This window comes from Lithobates pipiens, unplaced genomic scaffold (genome assembly GCF_037356315.1).
Source record: "Lithobates pipiens isolate NorthernLeopardFrog02 unplaced genomic scaffold, aLitPip1_a1.2 Scaffold_8, whole genome shotgun sequence".
NCBI lineage: Eukaryota > Metazoa > Chordata > Amphibia > Anura > Ranidae > Lithobates > Lithobates pipiens.
Genome location: NW_027507903.1, coordinates 326,610,518 through 326,627,581, shown reverse-complemented (window position 1 = coordinate 326,627,581; position 17,064 = coordinate 326,610,518). Strand labels below are relative to the sequence as shown.

The 17,064-nt window shown below is 41.6% G+C and overlaps 1 protein-coding gene across 2 annotated transcripts in view; it reads right to left on the bottom strand.

Annotated features, from left to right (window-relative positions):
- The window catches only part of DPYSL3 (dihydropyrimidinase like 3), a 223,975-nt gene that overhangs the window by 5,861 nt on the left and 201,050 nt on the right, over positions 1–17,064 (bottom strand). For both annotated transcript variants that reach the window (XM_077472957.1, XM_077472958.1), the window contains exons 10-13: positions 14,021–14,162; positions 12,531–12,701; positions 10,058–10,237; positions 4,828–4,990 (exon numbers count right to left, since the gene is read on the bottom strand). In XM_077472957.1, the coding sequence (XP_077329083.1) occupies positions 4,828–4,990; positions 10,058–10,237; positions 12,531–12,701; positions 14,021–14,162 (656 nt within the window). The remainder of the gene's footprint in view (positions 1–4,827; positions 4,991–10,057; positions 10,238–12,530; positions 12,702–14,020; positions 14,163–17,064) is intronic.

Below are 17,064 nucleotides of genomic sequence, written 5' to 3'. Positions count from 1 at the left end.
AACTGTGTGGGGACGTGAGTGACTAGGAGAGGAGCCATTTCGTTTTTCCTACTTTGTAGGAAGAAACGATATGGCTCCTTTCCTCTGGCAGCGCAGGGATTTGTGTGTTTACACACACAAATCCCTGTGCTGGCACTCGTACACGCAATCGCGAGTAGGCAGTGGCGATTGTGCCGGCCGGCCACGCGCACCGTGTCCCCCGCTGTGTAGCATGCACACGTGCCCTCTGGTGACCGAAAATGGGTAGGACATGCTCGTATGGGATTTTGCCCAGGAGAGCCATTATGTCGCAGTATATCTGCGTGGCACAGCCGGCCAGTGGTTAAAAAAATGAAAAAAGTGCGTTTAATACTACTTTTATAATCCCTAATCCATACTGCATTAAATCCATATTTAATTTAAAAGCAAAATTGTGGCGATGCTGCTTCTGGTTGAACAACTCCTAGTTTCTCATTTTTTGAGCAGACATCAATGCTGTTCACTTGCAGCACAGATGTACTCCATATGTCTTATGGCTTACATACTGTGCAGAAAGTCATTGTGCTCTACATGTGATAATAAATGTGAAAAACATATTAAACCCCCATGTGCCAAGTCTGTAATATTCTATACAGCAGTGCTTCGGAACCTTAATTTATTTACACAGTGCACAGAGTTTGTCTTTGATCCAATTTCCATATGATGTCTAGATAAGGCATTTATGCTGTTCATACAGTACACACAGGAAATTTCCTAAAAACATTCAATCTTTCTATTGTAAAAGTTATCAAACAGATGATGCAATCTACCATCATCCTTGCAATGTAAAGATATAACTGTTGGTAAGTTGCCTTGATCCAAAACTGCTTGAATTTGCTAGAAAATCACCCTGTATATGGTGAGCAGTAGGACTTACCTCTGACACAGAGGGCACTAGGCTTCATTTATTAACCACTTTCAGACCGGACCATTTTGCTGGTAAATGACCAGAGGTCTTTTTACACTTTGGCACTGCGCTGCTTTAACTGGTAATTGCGCGGTCATGCAATGTTGTACCCAAACAAAATTTGCGTCCTTTTCTTCCCACAAATAGAGCTTTCTTTTGATGGTATTTGATTGCCTCTGCGATTTTTATTTTTTGCGATATAAACGTAAAAAGACCGCAAATTTTGAAAAAAAATGATATTTTCTACTTTTTGTTATTAGAAAAATCCAATAAACTCAATTTTAGTCATACATTTAGGCCAAAATGTATTCAGCCACATGTCTTTGGTAAAAAAAAAGTCAATAATTGTATATTTATTGGTTTGCGCAAAAGTTGTCACATCTACAAACTAAGGTACGTTTTCTGCAATTTACGCAGCTTTTAGTTTACGACTGCCTATCTCATTTCTTGAGGTGCTAAAATGGCAGGGCAGTACAAAACCCCCCCAAATGACCCCATTTTGGAAAGTAGACCCCCTAAGGAAATTGATAAGAGGCATGTTGAGCCCATTGAATATTTTATTTTTTTGCCTCAAGCGATTGAATAATGACAAAAAAAAAAATTTTTTTTTTTTTTTACACAAAGTTGTCACTAAATGATATATTGCTCACACATGCTATGGGCGTATGTGAAATAACACCCCAAAATAAATTCTGCTGCTTCTCCTGAGTACGGGGATACCACATATGTGGGACTTTTTGGGAGCCTAGCCGCGTACGGGGCCCCGAAAACCAAGCACCGCCTTCAGGCTTTCTAAGGGCGTACATTTTTGAGTTCACTTCTCACTACCTATTACAGTTTTGAAGGCCATAAAATGCCAAGATGGCACAAAACCCCCACAAATGACCCCATTTTAGAAAGTAGACACCCCAAGCTATTTGCTGAGAGGCATGTTGAGTTCATGGAATATTTTATATTTTGCCACAAGTTGCGGGAAAATTACAAACTTTTTTTTTTTTTTTTTTTTTTCACAAAGTTGTCACTAAATGATATATTGCTCACACATGCCATGGGCATATGTGAAATGACACCCCAAAATAAATTCTGCTGCTTCTCCTGAGTACGGGGATACCACATATGTGGGACTTTTTGGGAGCCTAGCCGCGTACGGGGCCCCGAAAACCAAGCACCGCCTTCAGGCTTTCTAAGGGCGTAAATTTTTGAGTTCACTTCTCACTACCTATTACAGTTTTGAAGGCCATAAAATGCCAAGATGGCACAAAACCCCCACAAATGACCCCATTTTAGAAAGTAGACACCCCAAGCTATTTGCTGAGAGGCATGTTGAGTCCATGGAATATTTTATATTTTGCCACAAGTTGCGGGAAAATTACAAACTTTTTTTTTTTTTTTCACAAAGTTGTCACTAAATGATATATTGCTCACGCATGCCATGGGCATATGTGAAATGACACCCCAAAATAAATTCTGCTGCTTCTCCTGAGTACGGGGATACCACATATGTGGGACTTTTTGGGAGCCTAGCCGCGTACGGGGCCCCGAAAACCAAGCACCGCCTTCAGGCTTTCTAAGGGCGTTACAGTTTTGAAGGCCATAAAATGCCAAGATGGCACAAACCCCCCCCAAATGACCCCATTTTGGAAAGTAGACACCCCTAAATTTAGGGGTACACTAGTGAGACTAGGTAATAAATGGCGGGTGCCCTGAAACTATAAAAAAATAACTAACCAACCAGCGTCACCTGTAACAGTTATATGGTGATCACTGGTGAAAGGGTTAACTAGGGGGCAATCAGGGGGCTTTATGCGGTAGTATATGGGGGTCCCTGGCGCTATAAAAAGCTGCGGCGAACCTAAATACCTACCTGCCTAACTAGCGTCACCTGTGACACTAATACAGCGATCAGAAAAACGATCGCTTATTAGGCTGGGTTCACACTGGAGCGATGCGGGAACGCCACGAATGCGCGGCGGGTTCCCGCATCGCATGCCTCCCGGCGGCAGTTCACACTGCCCTATGCGAACTGCTGGGAGTGTCAGTGAAATGTTACTGACACCCCCAGATCAGTTCGCATATCGCAGTGCGATCTGCAAACTCGGATCGCATGGTGTGAACACCCATGCGATCCGATTCTGCTGCGGGCCAAAAAAAGGGTCCCGTGCGAATTTGCGGCGGGTGCGGCGGGTGTGGCGGGTGCGGCGGGTGCGGCGAATGGCTGAACTCGAATCGCACAGAGATCGGATGTGATTTGCACTGCAGTGCGGTGCGAATCACATCCGTTCTCATAAACCGCTGCAATGTGAACCCAGCCTTAGTGACACTGGCGACGGGGGGTGATCACGGGGTTAAACCTTTATTGGGGGGGTTAGGGGGGTACCTTAGAACTAAAGGGGGCTAACCCTAACTGCCCTAACAGTTATTAGTCACAAATGACACCCGCCGGGTGATCAGGGGGTTAAACCTTTATTAGGTAATAAATGGTGGGTGCCCTGAAACTATAAAAAATAACTAACCAACCAGCGTCACCTGTAACAGTTATATGGTGATCACTGGTGAAAGGGTTAACTAGGGGGCAATCAGGGGGCTTTATGCGGTAGTATATGGGGGTCCCTGGCGCTATAAAAAGCTGCGGCGAACCTAAATACCTACCTGCCTAACTAGCGTCACCTGTGACACTAATACGGCGATCAGAAAAATGATCGCTTATTAGGCTGGGTTCACACTGGAGCGATGCGGAAACGCCGCAAATCCGCGGCGGGTTCCCGCATCGCATGCCTCCCGGCGGCAGTTCACACTGCCCTATGCGAACTGCTGGGAGTGTCAGTGAAATGTTACTGACACCCCCAGATCAGTTCGCATATCGCAGTGCGATCTGCAAACTCGGATCGCATGGTGTGAACACCCATGCGATCCGATTCTGCTGCGGGCCAAAAAAAGGGTCCCGTGCGAATTTGCGGTGGGTGCGGCGGGTGTGGCGGGTGCGGCGAATGGCTGAACTCGAATCGCACAGAGATCGGATGTGATTTGCACTGCAGTGCGGTGCGAATCACATTCGTTCTCATAAACCGCTGCAATGTGAACCCAGCCTTAGTGACACTGGCGACGGGGGGTGATCACGGGGTTAAACCTTTATTGGGGGGGTTAGGGGGGTACATTAGAACTAAAGGGGGCTAACTCTAACTGCCCTAACAGTTATTACAGTCACAAATGACACCAATGCAAAAAAAAAAAAAAAAAAAAAAAAAAAATGACATTGGTGTCACTGTGACTGGGGGGCAGGGGTAATTGGGGGGGTGATCGGGGGGTAAAGGGGGGGTGTGAGTGTGCCTGGCATGTTCTACTGTGTGTGTAGAGTGTTGGTGCAACTCACCGATCCGCTCTCCTCCGTGTCGGAACGGAAAATACCGACACGGAGGAGAGAATACATCACTTCCTCTCCTGTGTTTACATTACAGGAGAGGAAGTGATGTCACGGGGGATTCCTATTCGTCGGGAGCGATCGCGAGGGGGTGGCCATGAACGAATGGCCGTCCCCTCGTCCGGGATCGCTCCCGCACGAATACCGACCGCCGCAGGCACCGGGCGGGGGCCCGATCGGGCCCCCGACCCGCGGGAGGCAAGGGACGTACATGTACGCCAATATGCCTGCCCGTGCCATGCTATCGACGTACATCGTCGTGCGGCGGTCGGCAACTGGTTAACTTCTACATTTCAAGTAACTTGTATTGATTATTTGTTAATGCAAAGCAAAATTTAAAATGCAATTAGACATCAGTTATTGCTATTCAGTGTAGCGTTCCTAACAAAGTCCTTAAAGCAATTTGCTTTGTACTATTAAATACAACTCCAGGCATCTTTATATCTAAGATCTAGGTACACAATGTAGATGACTGTACACTTACCAGCTAGACTAAATGCAGAGTGGTGCAAATTTCGGACTGGTGGGGTCTGCCTTGTTGGAGAACCTTTAGCAGACCCTGCAGGAACACCAGACTTGGGAGTTGATGACAAATCAAAGACTGGTCCATCATACATACCCCGAGGAACGGCATGTAGCTCTGCAATCTAGTAACAGATAGAATTATATTTCAGTATTAAAATGGTACACAGTATAACACATTTGTAAAATCAACAGCCTTCAACTTTTGCTGTTAACTGACAGGACCTACACGTGTGCCTGTTACGGAGGAAAACAGAAATTTGTGGAGAAAATATATCCCAGCCAATCAATTCTTCCCCATCACGCATCATCAGAGGAGCCCTGCAGACCTGAATCTTCCCCCATCGAGTCACTGGCTAAACATTCAGCACCATAAATCACGTGCTTGAAAGTGCGCATCACAGTCAATTATATGCTTTCTCCTATTCTTCCAGTGCAGAATGGAAAATTAATGCAAGAATTTGAATGGCTACTTTTCACAGATTTTCATGAGATCATTTTCCCAAAGCTATACAATGTACAGTATCTCACAAAAGTGAGTACACCCCTCAAATTTTTGTAAATATTTTATTATATCTTTTCATGTGACAACACTGAACAGAGAAAATGTCCAGATTGGGCCCAATTAGCTATTTTCCCTTCCCGGTGTCATTTGACTCATTAGTGTTACAAGGTCTCAGGTGTGAATGGGGAACAGGTGTGTTAAATTTGGTGTTATCGCTCTCACTCTCACATACTGGTTACTGGAAGTTCAACATGGCACCTCATGGCAAAGAACTCTCTGAGGATCTGAAAAAAAATCATTGTTGCTCTACATAAGGATAGCCTAGACCAGTTATATGCAATTAGCAGACCTCCAGCTGTTGCAGAACTACAATTCCCATGAGGCATAGCAAGATCTGACAGCCACAAGCATGACACCCAGAGGCAGAGGCATGATGGGACTTGTAGTTTTGCAACAGCTGGAGGTCCACTAATTGCATATTCCTGGCCTAGACTATAAGAAGATTGCTGAGACCCTGAGACTGAGCTGCAGCATGGTGGCCCAGACCATACAGTTGTTTAACAGGACAGGTTCCACTCAGAACAGGCCTTGCCATGGTCAACCAAAGAAGTTGAGTACACGTGCTCAGCATCATATCCAGAGGTTGTCTTTGGGAAATAGATGTACGAGTGCTGCCAGCATTGCTGCAAAGGTTGAAGGGTTTGGGGGTCAGCCTGTCAGTGCTCAGACCATACGCCACACACTACATCAAATTGGACTGCATAGCTGTCATCCCAGAAGGAAAACTCTTCTAAAGATGATGCACAAGAAAGCCTGCAAACAGTTTGCTGAAGACAAGCAGACAAAGGACATGGATTACTGGAACCATGACTTTTAGTCTGATGAGACCAAGATAAACCTATTTGGTTCAGATTATGTCAAACGTGTGTGGTGGCAACCAGGTAAGAAGTGTAAAGACAAATGTGTCTTGCCTACAGTGAAGCATGGTGGTGGGAGTTTCATGGTCTGGGGCTGCATGAGTGCTGTCGGCACTGGGGAGCTATAGTTCATTGAGGGAACCATGAATGCCAACATGTACTATGACATACTGAAGCAGAGCATGATGGCCTCCCTTCGGAGACGTGGCCGCAGGGCAGTGTTCCAACATGATAACGACCCCAAACAAGTATCTGGGGGTGCTTATAGATAATAAGCTGGACTGGATCAAGAACACTGAAGTGATCTATAGGAAGAGCCGGAGCCGCCTCTACTTTTTGAGGAGACTGAGGTCCTTTAACATCTGCCAGACTATGCTGAAGATGTTTTATGAGTCTGTTGTGGCAAGTGCTCTCCTGTATGCAGTGGCATGCTGGGGAAGCAGGCTTAGGGTGTCCGAAACCAACAGACTCAACAAACTGATTCGCAAGGCCAGTGATGTTGTTGGATTGGAATTGGAGTCTTTTACAGTGTTGGAGAGGAGAATGTTGTTCAAGTTACACTCCATCTTGGACAACTCCTCCAACCCACTCCACAATTCGCTGGTCAGTCTGCGGAGTACCATCAATGACAGATTGTTACACCCACAATGCACCACAGAGCAACACAGGAAATCATTTTTGTGGCGATCAAGATATATAATTCTTTTCTGTGAGGACTGGAGGTGAAGACTTAATTTTGGTTGTTTATGATCAGGATTTTGTGTTGTTTTTATAATATGTTGGTATTGTGTTACTTATTATCTGGGGTGGTGTTAGAGAAAGTGGTGTATTATTTGTATTTGGTAGTTTGCCTGTTATTTAAATCTGTGTTATTTATTCTATGTTGTATTTTAATTGTATGTATGTTTTATTTGTAGTGTAGTTTTCATTTTGTTATTTGGTGTTAATGGTTGTTTTTGGTAATTGTGTTGTGTTTTGCATCTTGTTCAGTCTATTGTTGTGATCTTGTGTTGTCTTTGTTAAGTGTGTCTGTTTCGTAACAATTTCCCTTTGAGATTAATAAGTATTCTGTACACACAATGCCAACAAAATCACTGCCATGCTAAAGAAGCAGAGGATAAAGGTGATGGACTGACCAAGCATGTCTCCAGACCTAATTCCTATTGAGCATCTGTGGGGCATCCTCCAACGGAAGTTGGAGGAGTGCAAGGTCTCTAACATCCACCAGCTCTGTGATGTTATCTTGGAGGAGTGGAAGAGGACTCCAGTGACAACCTGTGAAGCTGTGGTGAACTCCATGCCCAAGAGGGTTAAGGCAGTGCTGGAAAATAATGGTGGCCACACAAAATATTGACACTTTGGGCCCAATTTGGGCATTTTCTCACCTTTGTTGCCAGCAGTTTAGACATTAATGGCTGTGTGTTGAGTTATTGTGAGGAAACAGCAAATTTACACTGTTATACAAGCTGTACACTCACTACTTTACATTGTAGCAAAGTGTCATTTCTTCAGTGTTGTCACATGAAAAGGTATAATAAAATATTTACAAAGATGTGAAGGGTGTACTGTATATTGCCAACATAGTTGCTACTGTGATGTTTAAAACAGCATTCTAATATAATGTGAAAGAAATCAAAATCACAGTATAATATAATATAATATAATATAACATTTCCATGTATAAATCATACAATAATAACCCAAATTAATTAATTAAATAAATATTACATCACAAAGCAAAGTGATGGATTATAGGATTATAAAGTGTGTCTTCTGCTCTAAATAATAACATGCTTTAAAAAATAAGAAAAAAGCCCAATATCAGTGATCTATATAATAACCCTAAGCTACCCTCCAGATTTCAGTTTTCTGTATTCAGGTCAATTATAATTTCTGCAAGCGCTACACTAAACCCATTATCTTACATCTTAGTGAAAAAATCTGTGATAACAAAAGATTTATATGAATAAGGCTCAGTTCACGCTGATGCGATTGCAGACATTGCATGTGATTAACTGCATTCCCGTGCAGATCACATGTGATGTCTGTGCAATACAAATTCAGCCATACAGTTTGTAAAGCTGAAATCGCATAGCATTCTCACCAAAATGGTGCAGGACCCTTTTTTTTGTCCGCACTGGAATCAGGGCACATGGGTGTTAAGACTCATGCGATGCGATTCCATCGTTTGCACTGCGTTCTGCAAACCAATTTGGTGGTGTCATTAACTATATATTGACACCCGTAACAGTTAGCAGAGCGCATTGTGAACTGCCTGCAATTCAGATGTGGTGCGGGAACCTGCACAGGAGTCACTGTGGTTCTCGTACTGCATAAGTCATCATCATTTTTTCTTATTACACTATCTGGTCCTAGAGCTTTGCATAACATTAGTTAAAGAAAAACACTATGGCCTGCTACACATGTGCTGCAGCACTTAATTATAACTGCATCTGCACTTACCCATTTCTTTCTCCCCCTGCAAAGCCCCACAAATACCTGATGATGTTGATAATAAAATTGCAGGGGCTGTGGCTATCAGCATTGTCACAGCTGAGTCACATCCCCTGTAGATTTTCAATTCCCACCTGGCCAGACCTAGCCCTGCTCATTGCTTTCTACATTGACAGCACTGCCACTATTGCTAAACCAGCCCCCCACTCCCACTGTGAACTCCAGTGTCTGGAAGAAGGTGCATATGGGACACAAATATTAACAGAATTTAGCTCAGGCAAAGGAGCCAAATGATTTACTTTAAGAGGCTTGTGCATTGCATGATAACTGCATTAAAAGAGAATTATGGGTTTTGCTTTTATTTCTAATCATACTTACCTAGGTGGATGCAGCATCGGCCCGATGCTGCATCTGCCCAATGCTGCATCTGCCCCCCCCCCCCCCATTCTAACACTGAGAACCAGGTGATCAAACACCACCGATCGCTCGGTTCTCACAGCTCCCTGAGCAGAGAGCTGGTAACTGTCAGTCAGCAGCTCTCTGCTCTGCCCCCTCCTCCTCCCCGTGCTCATTGGAGCCCTGGGCCATGGAGGGGGAATAAGAGGCTGAGCCAGGTGCCGATCCAGGCATGTGGGTGGATCTTGACCATATGATCATGATCTTGCCTGAGCATGGACCGGCTCTGTGACGTCAGCCGACAGTGGGCTTCAGCCTGCTGGCTGCTGAAAACAGGTCACAGGAGTGCAGAACAAATCAACACTCCTGTGATCCACAGGAGAAGTACAGCCAAACAAGCCATTGTCGGTGTTATTCTCCTCTCCCCTGAAGCTGGCTGCTGGGCAGATTACATAACCAGACAGGAGCGCCCTCAGAATTGGTAAGTATAAGCATCTTACTTTCACAGGGTAGTTAGAATTTGATTTAGAAGAGGGGTGGGAGCAAGTTTAAGCATAGTTAGGAACAGCTTTTAAATTCCACTTTAAGGGCACCAATATGAAAATACACAGACATATAAAAACTTAACTGACTTTTATTTATGCAAAGAAATAAATAGTTTAAAAAAACAATGGCTGATCAGACAGGAAACATGTCCACTCTTATAGATACAATATTGTATCTATGAGAGTGAATATCTTTCCCATCTGATCAGCCATTGTTTTTTCAAAAAATGTATTCTTTGTATAAATAAAAATCAATTACATTTTTATATATCTATGTATTTTTGTACTGGTGCCCTTAAAGTCACCTTTACCCATCTGTACTCTATATCTTGGTCACCAGCGTATTACTACTGTCTTTTTTCCTCCATGTCTTACCTTAGTCCTGGCTTTGATTCTCTTGTAGACATAGTCAGAGAAAGGAGTACAAGGAACGAAGCGTCCTGTTCCCTGGGTCACATGAAGGGTTCCATCCTCAAACATGATTTTGCCTTGGCAGATGACCACAAGTGGTGCTCCTCGGAGCTCCATGCCTTCAAAGATATTGTACTCTGCAGCCTAGAAAACATACCATGGTTTGTTACAGAAGCTTATTCTAAATTTCCACGAATCCGCACTTTAATATACTGCTTCTAGTGCTTATTCTACAGAAAGTTTAGCTGGTGTCTACAAACTCATAAAAAATAGACAATCATATGTTTACAATCCTTTGAAAACACAAATGATAAATAGGTTGGAAGTTGAAGATTTTTTTTATTTACCATGACTCTGTTGTCATAAGAGTATGATTGTATGTGATGTTTTATGGGGCTGTCCTTGGGTTTGTACAATCAGAATCTTGGTATTGATTAAATCCCCATATACGCTTGTATATAAAATCATTTTAATCTCTACTGAATAAAAAATGTGCATGCTATGTGTGTGTGAAATATCACAGAGTAAAATCAAAGAAAAGTTGGATCACTAACTCTATGAAAGTATATCTGCAATGCTCTACCTTCAGAAACAAATGGCCTGCTACACATAATGTACTACTACAAAATCAATTAGGGCCTATTCACTGTGTGTGTTTGCCATTGCAGGTGCTTTGTGGTACACTGTAGTGCAGCTTTGCCTGCTACAATAATAGCGTGTGCAATGCTAAACACTCCAACATGGTAAAATGTGTGTTTCAACACAAAGAGTAAATTGGCCTTTAAGAATTGCATATGATCCCATGAACCACTTTCGCACACTTTTTTTTAAAAAACAGATGAGGTCAATAGTTTGATCTTAACCACTTCAGCTCCGGAAGGTTTTACCCCCATCATGACCAGGCCATTTTTTGCTATGCAGCACTGCGCTACTTTAACAATTTAATTTGACAATTGCACTCGGTCATGCAAAGCTGTACACAAATGAAATTTATACCCTTTTTTTTTGCATACAAATAGAGCGTTCTGTTGTTGTTATTTGATTAACACTGGCTTTTTAAAATTTTTATTATATAAACGAAAAAAGACCGACAATTTTGAAAAAAAAAAACAACATTTTTAAATTTCTGCTATAAAACATATCTCATATAAAATGTAAAAAAATCTAATCTCTTAAGAAATTTTGGTCAAAATGTATTTTGCTACTTGTCTTTGGGAAAAAAAATCCCAATAAGTGTATATTGATTGGTTTGTGTGAAATGTTTAGTTACTACAAGGGATATATCATGGAATTTTTATTTACTTATTTTTTTATACTAGTAATGGCGGCAATCAGAGACTTAAAACGGGACTGTGATAGTGTGGCGGGCAATCTGACACTAATGCTGGGGGGAACTAACTGCCACTTACATCATCAGTGACATTATTATAGTGATCAGTGCTAATAATATGCACTGTCATTGTATTAATGATGTGTGCCTAACATGTGTTACAGTTTGTACTGTGTACTGCTTTTACTGGGAATCTAGATGTTTTCATTCCCTGCTTAGCAGCGAATGAACAAACAATGAGATCCCCTGTCACTGAACACAGCTCAGTGTTGTTTACATTCATAGAGCTGTGTTTGGTGAAGCTCAGAGCCAAAGGTGACCTGTACATTACAGGCGATATAATTTGCTGCTCAGTGATTGCAGTATTCTAGGCTGCATCTCCCCAAGGTAATAAATAAAGCCTGGCCTGTTAGTGGGCCCTGAGGACAGGGTTAATGGCTACTGCATTAGATGATTTCATATAGTTCCTGAGTTCCTGGGATTGCACACCTGCTGTATCCAATATAACGGGGCCCCACTTCTGTTGTTTTGTATTTATTTAAAAAAAAAAAAACTAGATGGGTTGGAACACCCAAAACTCCCAAGTGGATAGGGCAAAGAAAGAGATCTCATTGTTAAAGTATACAAGATATAGAAGCCAGGAGCTGACGTATACCACCAGCCTCCATCTATGACAAAAAATAAATAAAAAATGGGGGTAGACGGAGGCTTTAAAAGTACTATAAAAAATGTGAAATGTATTCTGAGCTACAATAGCTCCAGTGATTTTTATTTTTTTTCTTTATTTTATATATTATATATATATTTTTTTTTTAAAAATAAATGGCTTTTGTTTTATTACTCCTTGCGTATTATGTCATATAACAATACTGTCCAATAATGAGGTGTTGGCATATTCACTTTTATTATCTGGCCCTGATATTGTTGGCTTTTCACCCTCTCTGCTGGACAGATCCAAAGGATGTTGTCATCCAATTAGATCACCGTTTATCACCTTAGAAGCCAACTCTATAATGATTCTCTAATTCATCCTGTGTTCTGTAGCTCCAGGTCATACATTCTTCCTATCAAATATCCTATCTTCTGCACATTTCAAGTTTGACTTACAGATTGATGACTTTTGGCAGAAACGATTTTTACTGCATCGGGATCCCAGATAACCAGGTCACTATCTGATCCAACAGCTATTCTCCCTTTCCTGGGGTAGAGGTTGAAGATCTTGGCAGCATTGGTACTGGTGACAGCAACAAATTGGTTTTCATCCATTTTGCCTGAAGCCTAAAGGGAAAAAAAATGTAATCATTCTCTAATTCAATTGTGTACCAACTTCTATTTGCATCACTGTAAAGTTGTAACCAGCGGTCCGGTGTGCCATTAAATGATTCAGTATAACTCTAATTAAGGTCCCAAGCCAAGCAAAAAATGCTAAGGTGTATATACAGACTAAGATCCTATATAGACTTGTAAAGGTTTTGCTATATCTATCCCTGTTTAGATTTTCTCTCACCTTCTGTGCCTGAGAAAGGAGAATGGGAATTTCCCCCACATCAGCACAGATAGGAATAAGCTTTCTGTATCTCTTTAGGGGGGATTTCCTATAATTTCCTGACCATTTGATCTCTTCTAGAGAAAGTAAATCCCTTAAAGTGGTTGTAAACCCTTACAAACCACTTTGACCTACAGGTAAGCCTAGATTAAGGCTTACCTGTAGGTCCAAGAAATATCTCCTAAACCTATACGGTTTAGGAGATATTTACCTGAAGACAGCCACCGCTGTCTACGGCGCATGCGCCATAGACATCGGCGCGCAGGCGCACTGGGTAAGCCGTAGATCGCGGCGATATGCCACGAGTGTCGGCTCCCATGCGCGGGAGTGACCTCATCGCTGCTCGGGCGAATCACAGCGCCGGAGCAGCGAGACCCACGGAGACCCACCAAGAAGATGGACGCTCGGAACTACAGGGGACAGCGGTGACATCGCTGGCTCCTGTGTCAGGTAAGTGACACATAATGGACTACTATGCGATGCATAGTAGCCCATTATGCTTTACCTTTGCAGAGAATCAAAGAGGAAGTAAACCCATCAGGGTTTACTTCCTCTTTAAGGGGATATTCACATTAGCTTACTAGTAATTCTCAGAATATTAGGGAATACCTAGTTACATAATTAGGTTGAAAAAAGACACAAGCCCATCCAGTTCAACACACAGGAAAAAAAATACACAAATCAAAAACCTCCATATACTCAATTCTCTACCCACAGTTGATCCAGAGGAAGGCAAAAAACCCCAGGAAAGCATGATTCAATTTTCTCCATATCAGATGCAATGGGGTTGATTTACTAAAACTGGAGTCTGCAAAAAATCTGGTGCAGCTCTTCATAGAAAGCAATCGGCTTCCAAGTTATTTTTTGATAATGCTTAATTGAACAAGCTGAAGTTAGAAGCTAATTGGCTACCATGCACAGCTGCACTGGATTTAGAATTCTCCAGTTTTAGTAAATAAACAATTGTAAAAAAAAAATCATAGAAACTGGAAAATTTTGAATATAGATTGTACCATATGGTCAGGTGCAGAAGCACATTGTGGATCCTTACCACTGCCTTGTCCCAGATGACAGACATTCTTTCTTCAACGCCATTTGTTCCCTCAGGAATTAGGGTGAAATTATCCTTTCCAACTGCCTTCTGGGCAGTGCTGAAAACAGTGTGAGCACTGCCAGTTACCTGCAAGTCACCGCTGTAAAAAAATAAATAAAAAAATTTAGGCACTTTCTTTTTTTTTTTTAAATATCAGATTTAACATTTTTAATAAAATACAATATGGTGAATATTTGCTTTAAATAACAATTATTATCATTAAATTATCATAATATTTCTTACTATAGTCAGTCGCATCCACCATACCCTACGGCCAACTTAGGGTGAAGTACTACAGGCATACCCCACTTTTAAGTGCGCAATGGGTTTTATTTACTAAAACTGGAAAGTGCAAAATCAGGCTCACTTCTGCATAGGAACCAATGAGATTCTAACCCCAGCTTGTTCAATTAAGCTTTGGTAATAAAACCTGGAAGCTCATTGGTTTCTATGTAGAAGTGATCCTGATTTTGTACTTTCCAGCTTTAGCAAATAAACCCCATTGTGTACTTAAAAGTGGGGTATGCCTGTATGTGGTTTTGGTCTCCTGCACATGGGTAGATACCTCATGCACCCATATTGTTTCACTTGGTCAATTTGAACCTCAACTGTTAGGCACAACGAGGTTAGGTGCTAGAAAAATTTGCTATCTATATCCACATTATAGTTTTGTTACCCCCAACACTTCATATTCCTGATATGTGCCTGCTGTACCATGTACTTGTATGAGACAGTATCCTGTTCTATTTGTATTGCTTCCGTTATGTAAAATCCCTGGTGTTCCTGACAGTCCCTCTGCGCTCCTATTTAAAAACTGACCACACTGAGCAGTTGAGCACCCTGTGGTCAGTTCTCTAGCTAAGCTGGGAACTCAGTGTACTCTTCTCCAATGATCAAACTTGTCCTGACAAGCCCCCTGCACAGCCATTCACTGGGAAGCTCAGAGTGCTGCTGCTGCTGCTTCTGCTCCCCCAGCTCTTATGCAGCTAAGAATAGAGGGAATGTGATCTCTTACATAAAAGGGAAAAGCTGCACTCATAATTTTTTTTATATCTATATAAAAATGTTTTGCCTTTCATTTATATTTTAAACCGAGTGGGTTGTTAAGGAAGGTGATTGTTTACAATCACTTTAGGTACCAGGAAATAACTTACTTACAGTTCAGGAAGTATGATGTTACTTTGAAATGAATTATAAAATGTAGTACTCCTGATTACAAGCATTTTAAAGATGTAGTGGGATTGCCATTAGGTACAATAAGCCTGTGGGTATAGGCACCAGAGGAAAAGTAGCTGTTTTTCCCTTGGCTGTTATGCGCACCAACACAAACATTTCTGTTGGCGCACGTTTGATACATAAGTTTTATTTAGATGAAAAATAAAAGACATTTTCCAAGAGACAATCAGAATCCTCCTGTACTACTTTAAAAGTTTATTCATTGCACATTGGCCACCGATTAACCAAACATTGCTCCACTGTATATTAAAGATTCACTATCACCACATTCATCAAATTATAAATGTGGTTAGGCATGCAAGCTTGGCCATAATCATTTTTGTAAGTATTTATTATCTGATTTCAGTAAAAGCCAGTTATCACTTCCACACATTTGTCCTTTCAAAGTGTAAATTAACTCTGCAAACTGCTAAAGGAAAATCGTTATGGAACATCTGGATTGAGATGAAAGTTATACTTTCTGGACTGGAATCAAAGTGATACTATCTGAATTCGAACTAAAGTGATGCTCGCTAAACTGGATTTAAACTGATAGTTATTATGACATAATCCAATATGAAGTTTGACATGGGTATACTGAATACAACTAATGTATTAGGAAAGTTTTTAATGTTTATGTTTTGAGTCAGTTAGGGTAAATTGGGTAGAAAGTGGGAAATTCAATGGCATTCATTGGTCTAAATAGTGAGATAGCTCACAGTGCTTAGCTTGAATGGCCTACTTGCTTAGTGACATTTTAGAGACAGGGCAAACCAGTTGCACTCTGTAACTGACTTGTTACCAGAGAGAGTATAGAAAGCTCACAACGTGGAACCCAGTGCCCACAGGTCACTTGCAGGCTGTCCCTGGAAAGTCCAGTATAGTATGGAAAGCACCTAATGTGGAAACCGGTTTCTGATGGTCACTTCTAGACTATCCCTGCAATGTCCAGTCTAGTGGGATCTTGGTACAGCACTCCAAAACTTAGGCAGAGGAAAAGCCAATCTGGATAGCCCCAGATAGAAATGAACTCAAGCAGCAATTTGGTAAACGATCTTGACTGAAGACTCAAAAGAAAAAAAAACTAGCAAAAATGGTTAGTCTTTTTCCAGCAGAGCACAAGAAAACATCTGCATTCTCCTAGGACACTAACAAAAGACTGAAGCGTGCTAGAAAGAGGAATGGATATCCTGGGCTGGCCTAAAGTATTTTTGTTTATCAGTGTCCATTCCTCCTGTAGATGGCAGTATAACCTGACAGTAGATAACGCTATCCTTCAATGCAAAAAGCAAACCACAGCCATGAAACAAATATTATATATAACCACTAGGTGGCAGGGGAGCACTGATTAACCTTCACACTAGCCTACTTTATGGCTTTGTACCTACTTTGGCCAAATGCTGCAGATGTACAGGCATCCTCCAGAAATGATAAAACACGCATCGGATTTCTGCTAGCAAACAATACCTCATACCCTGTTCTCAGAGGAACTGCACGACTTTTCTCACTGGAGACATTAATTTATAATGATGTAATTCACATTCCTCCAGTAAACGCAGTAAATTGATGAAATCCAGGAGCCACAAGCTTTACATTTAAAGTAATTTTACATTTTTAACAATATTTTCTACTTTAAATGCATAAAGATTAGATTTGGACCTTTTCTGAAACAAGGACTGATAGAAGTATTTACATCATAATCATTAGAAGTATTTACATCACTAATGTCCAAATTAGTAAGGCCCCTTTCACACTGGGGCGGGAGATGCGTCGGCAGTAAAGCGTCG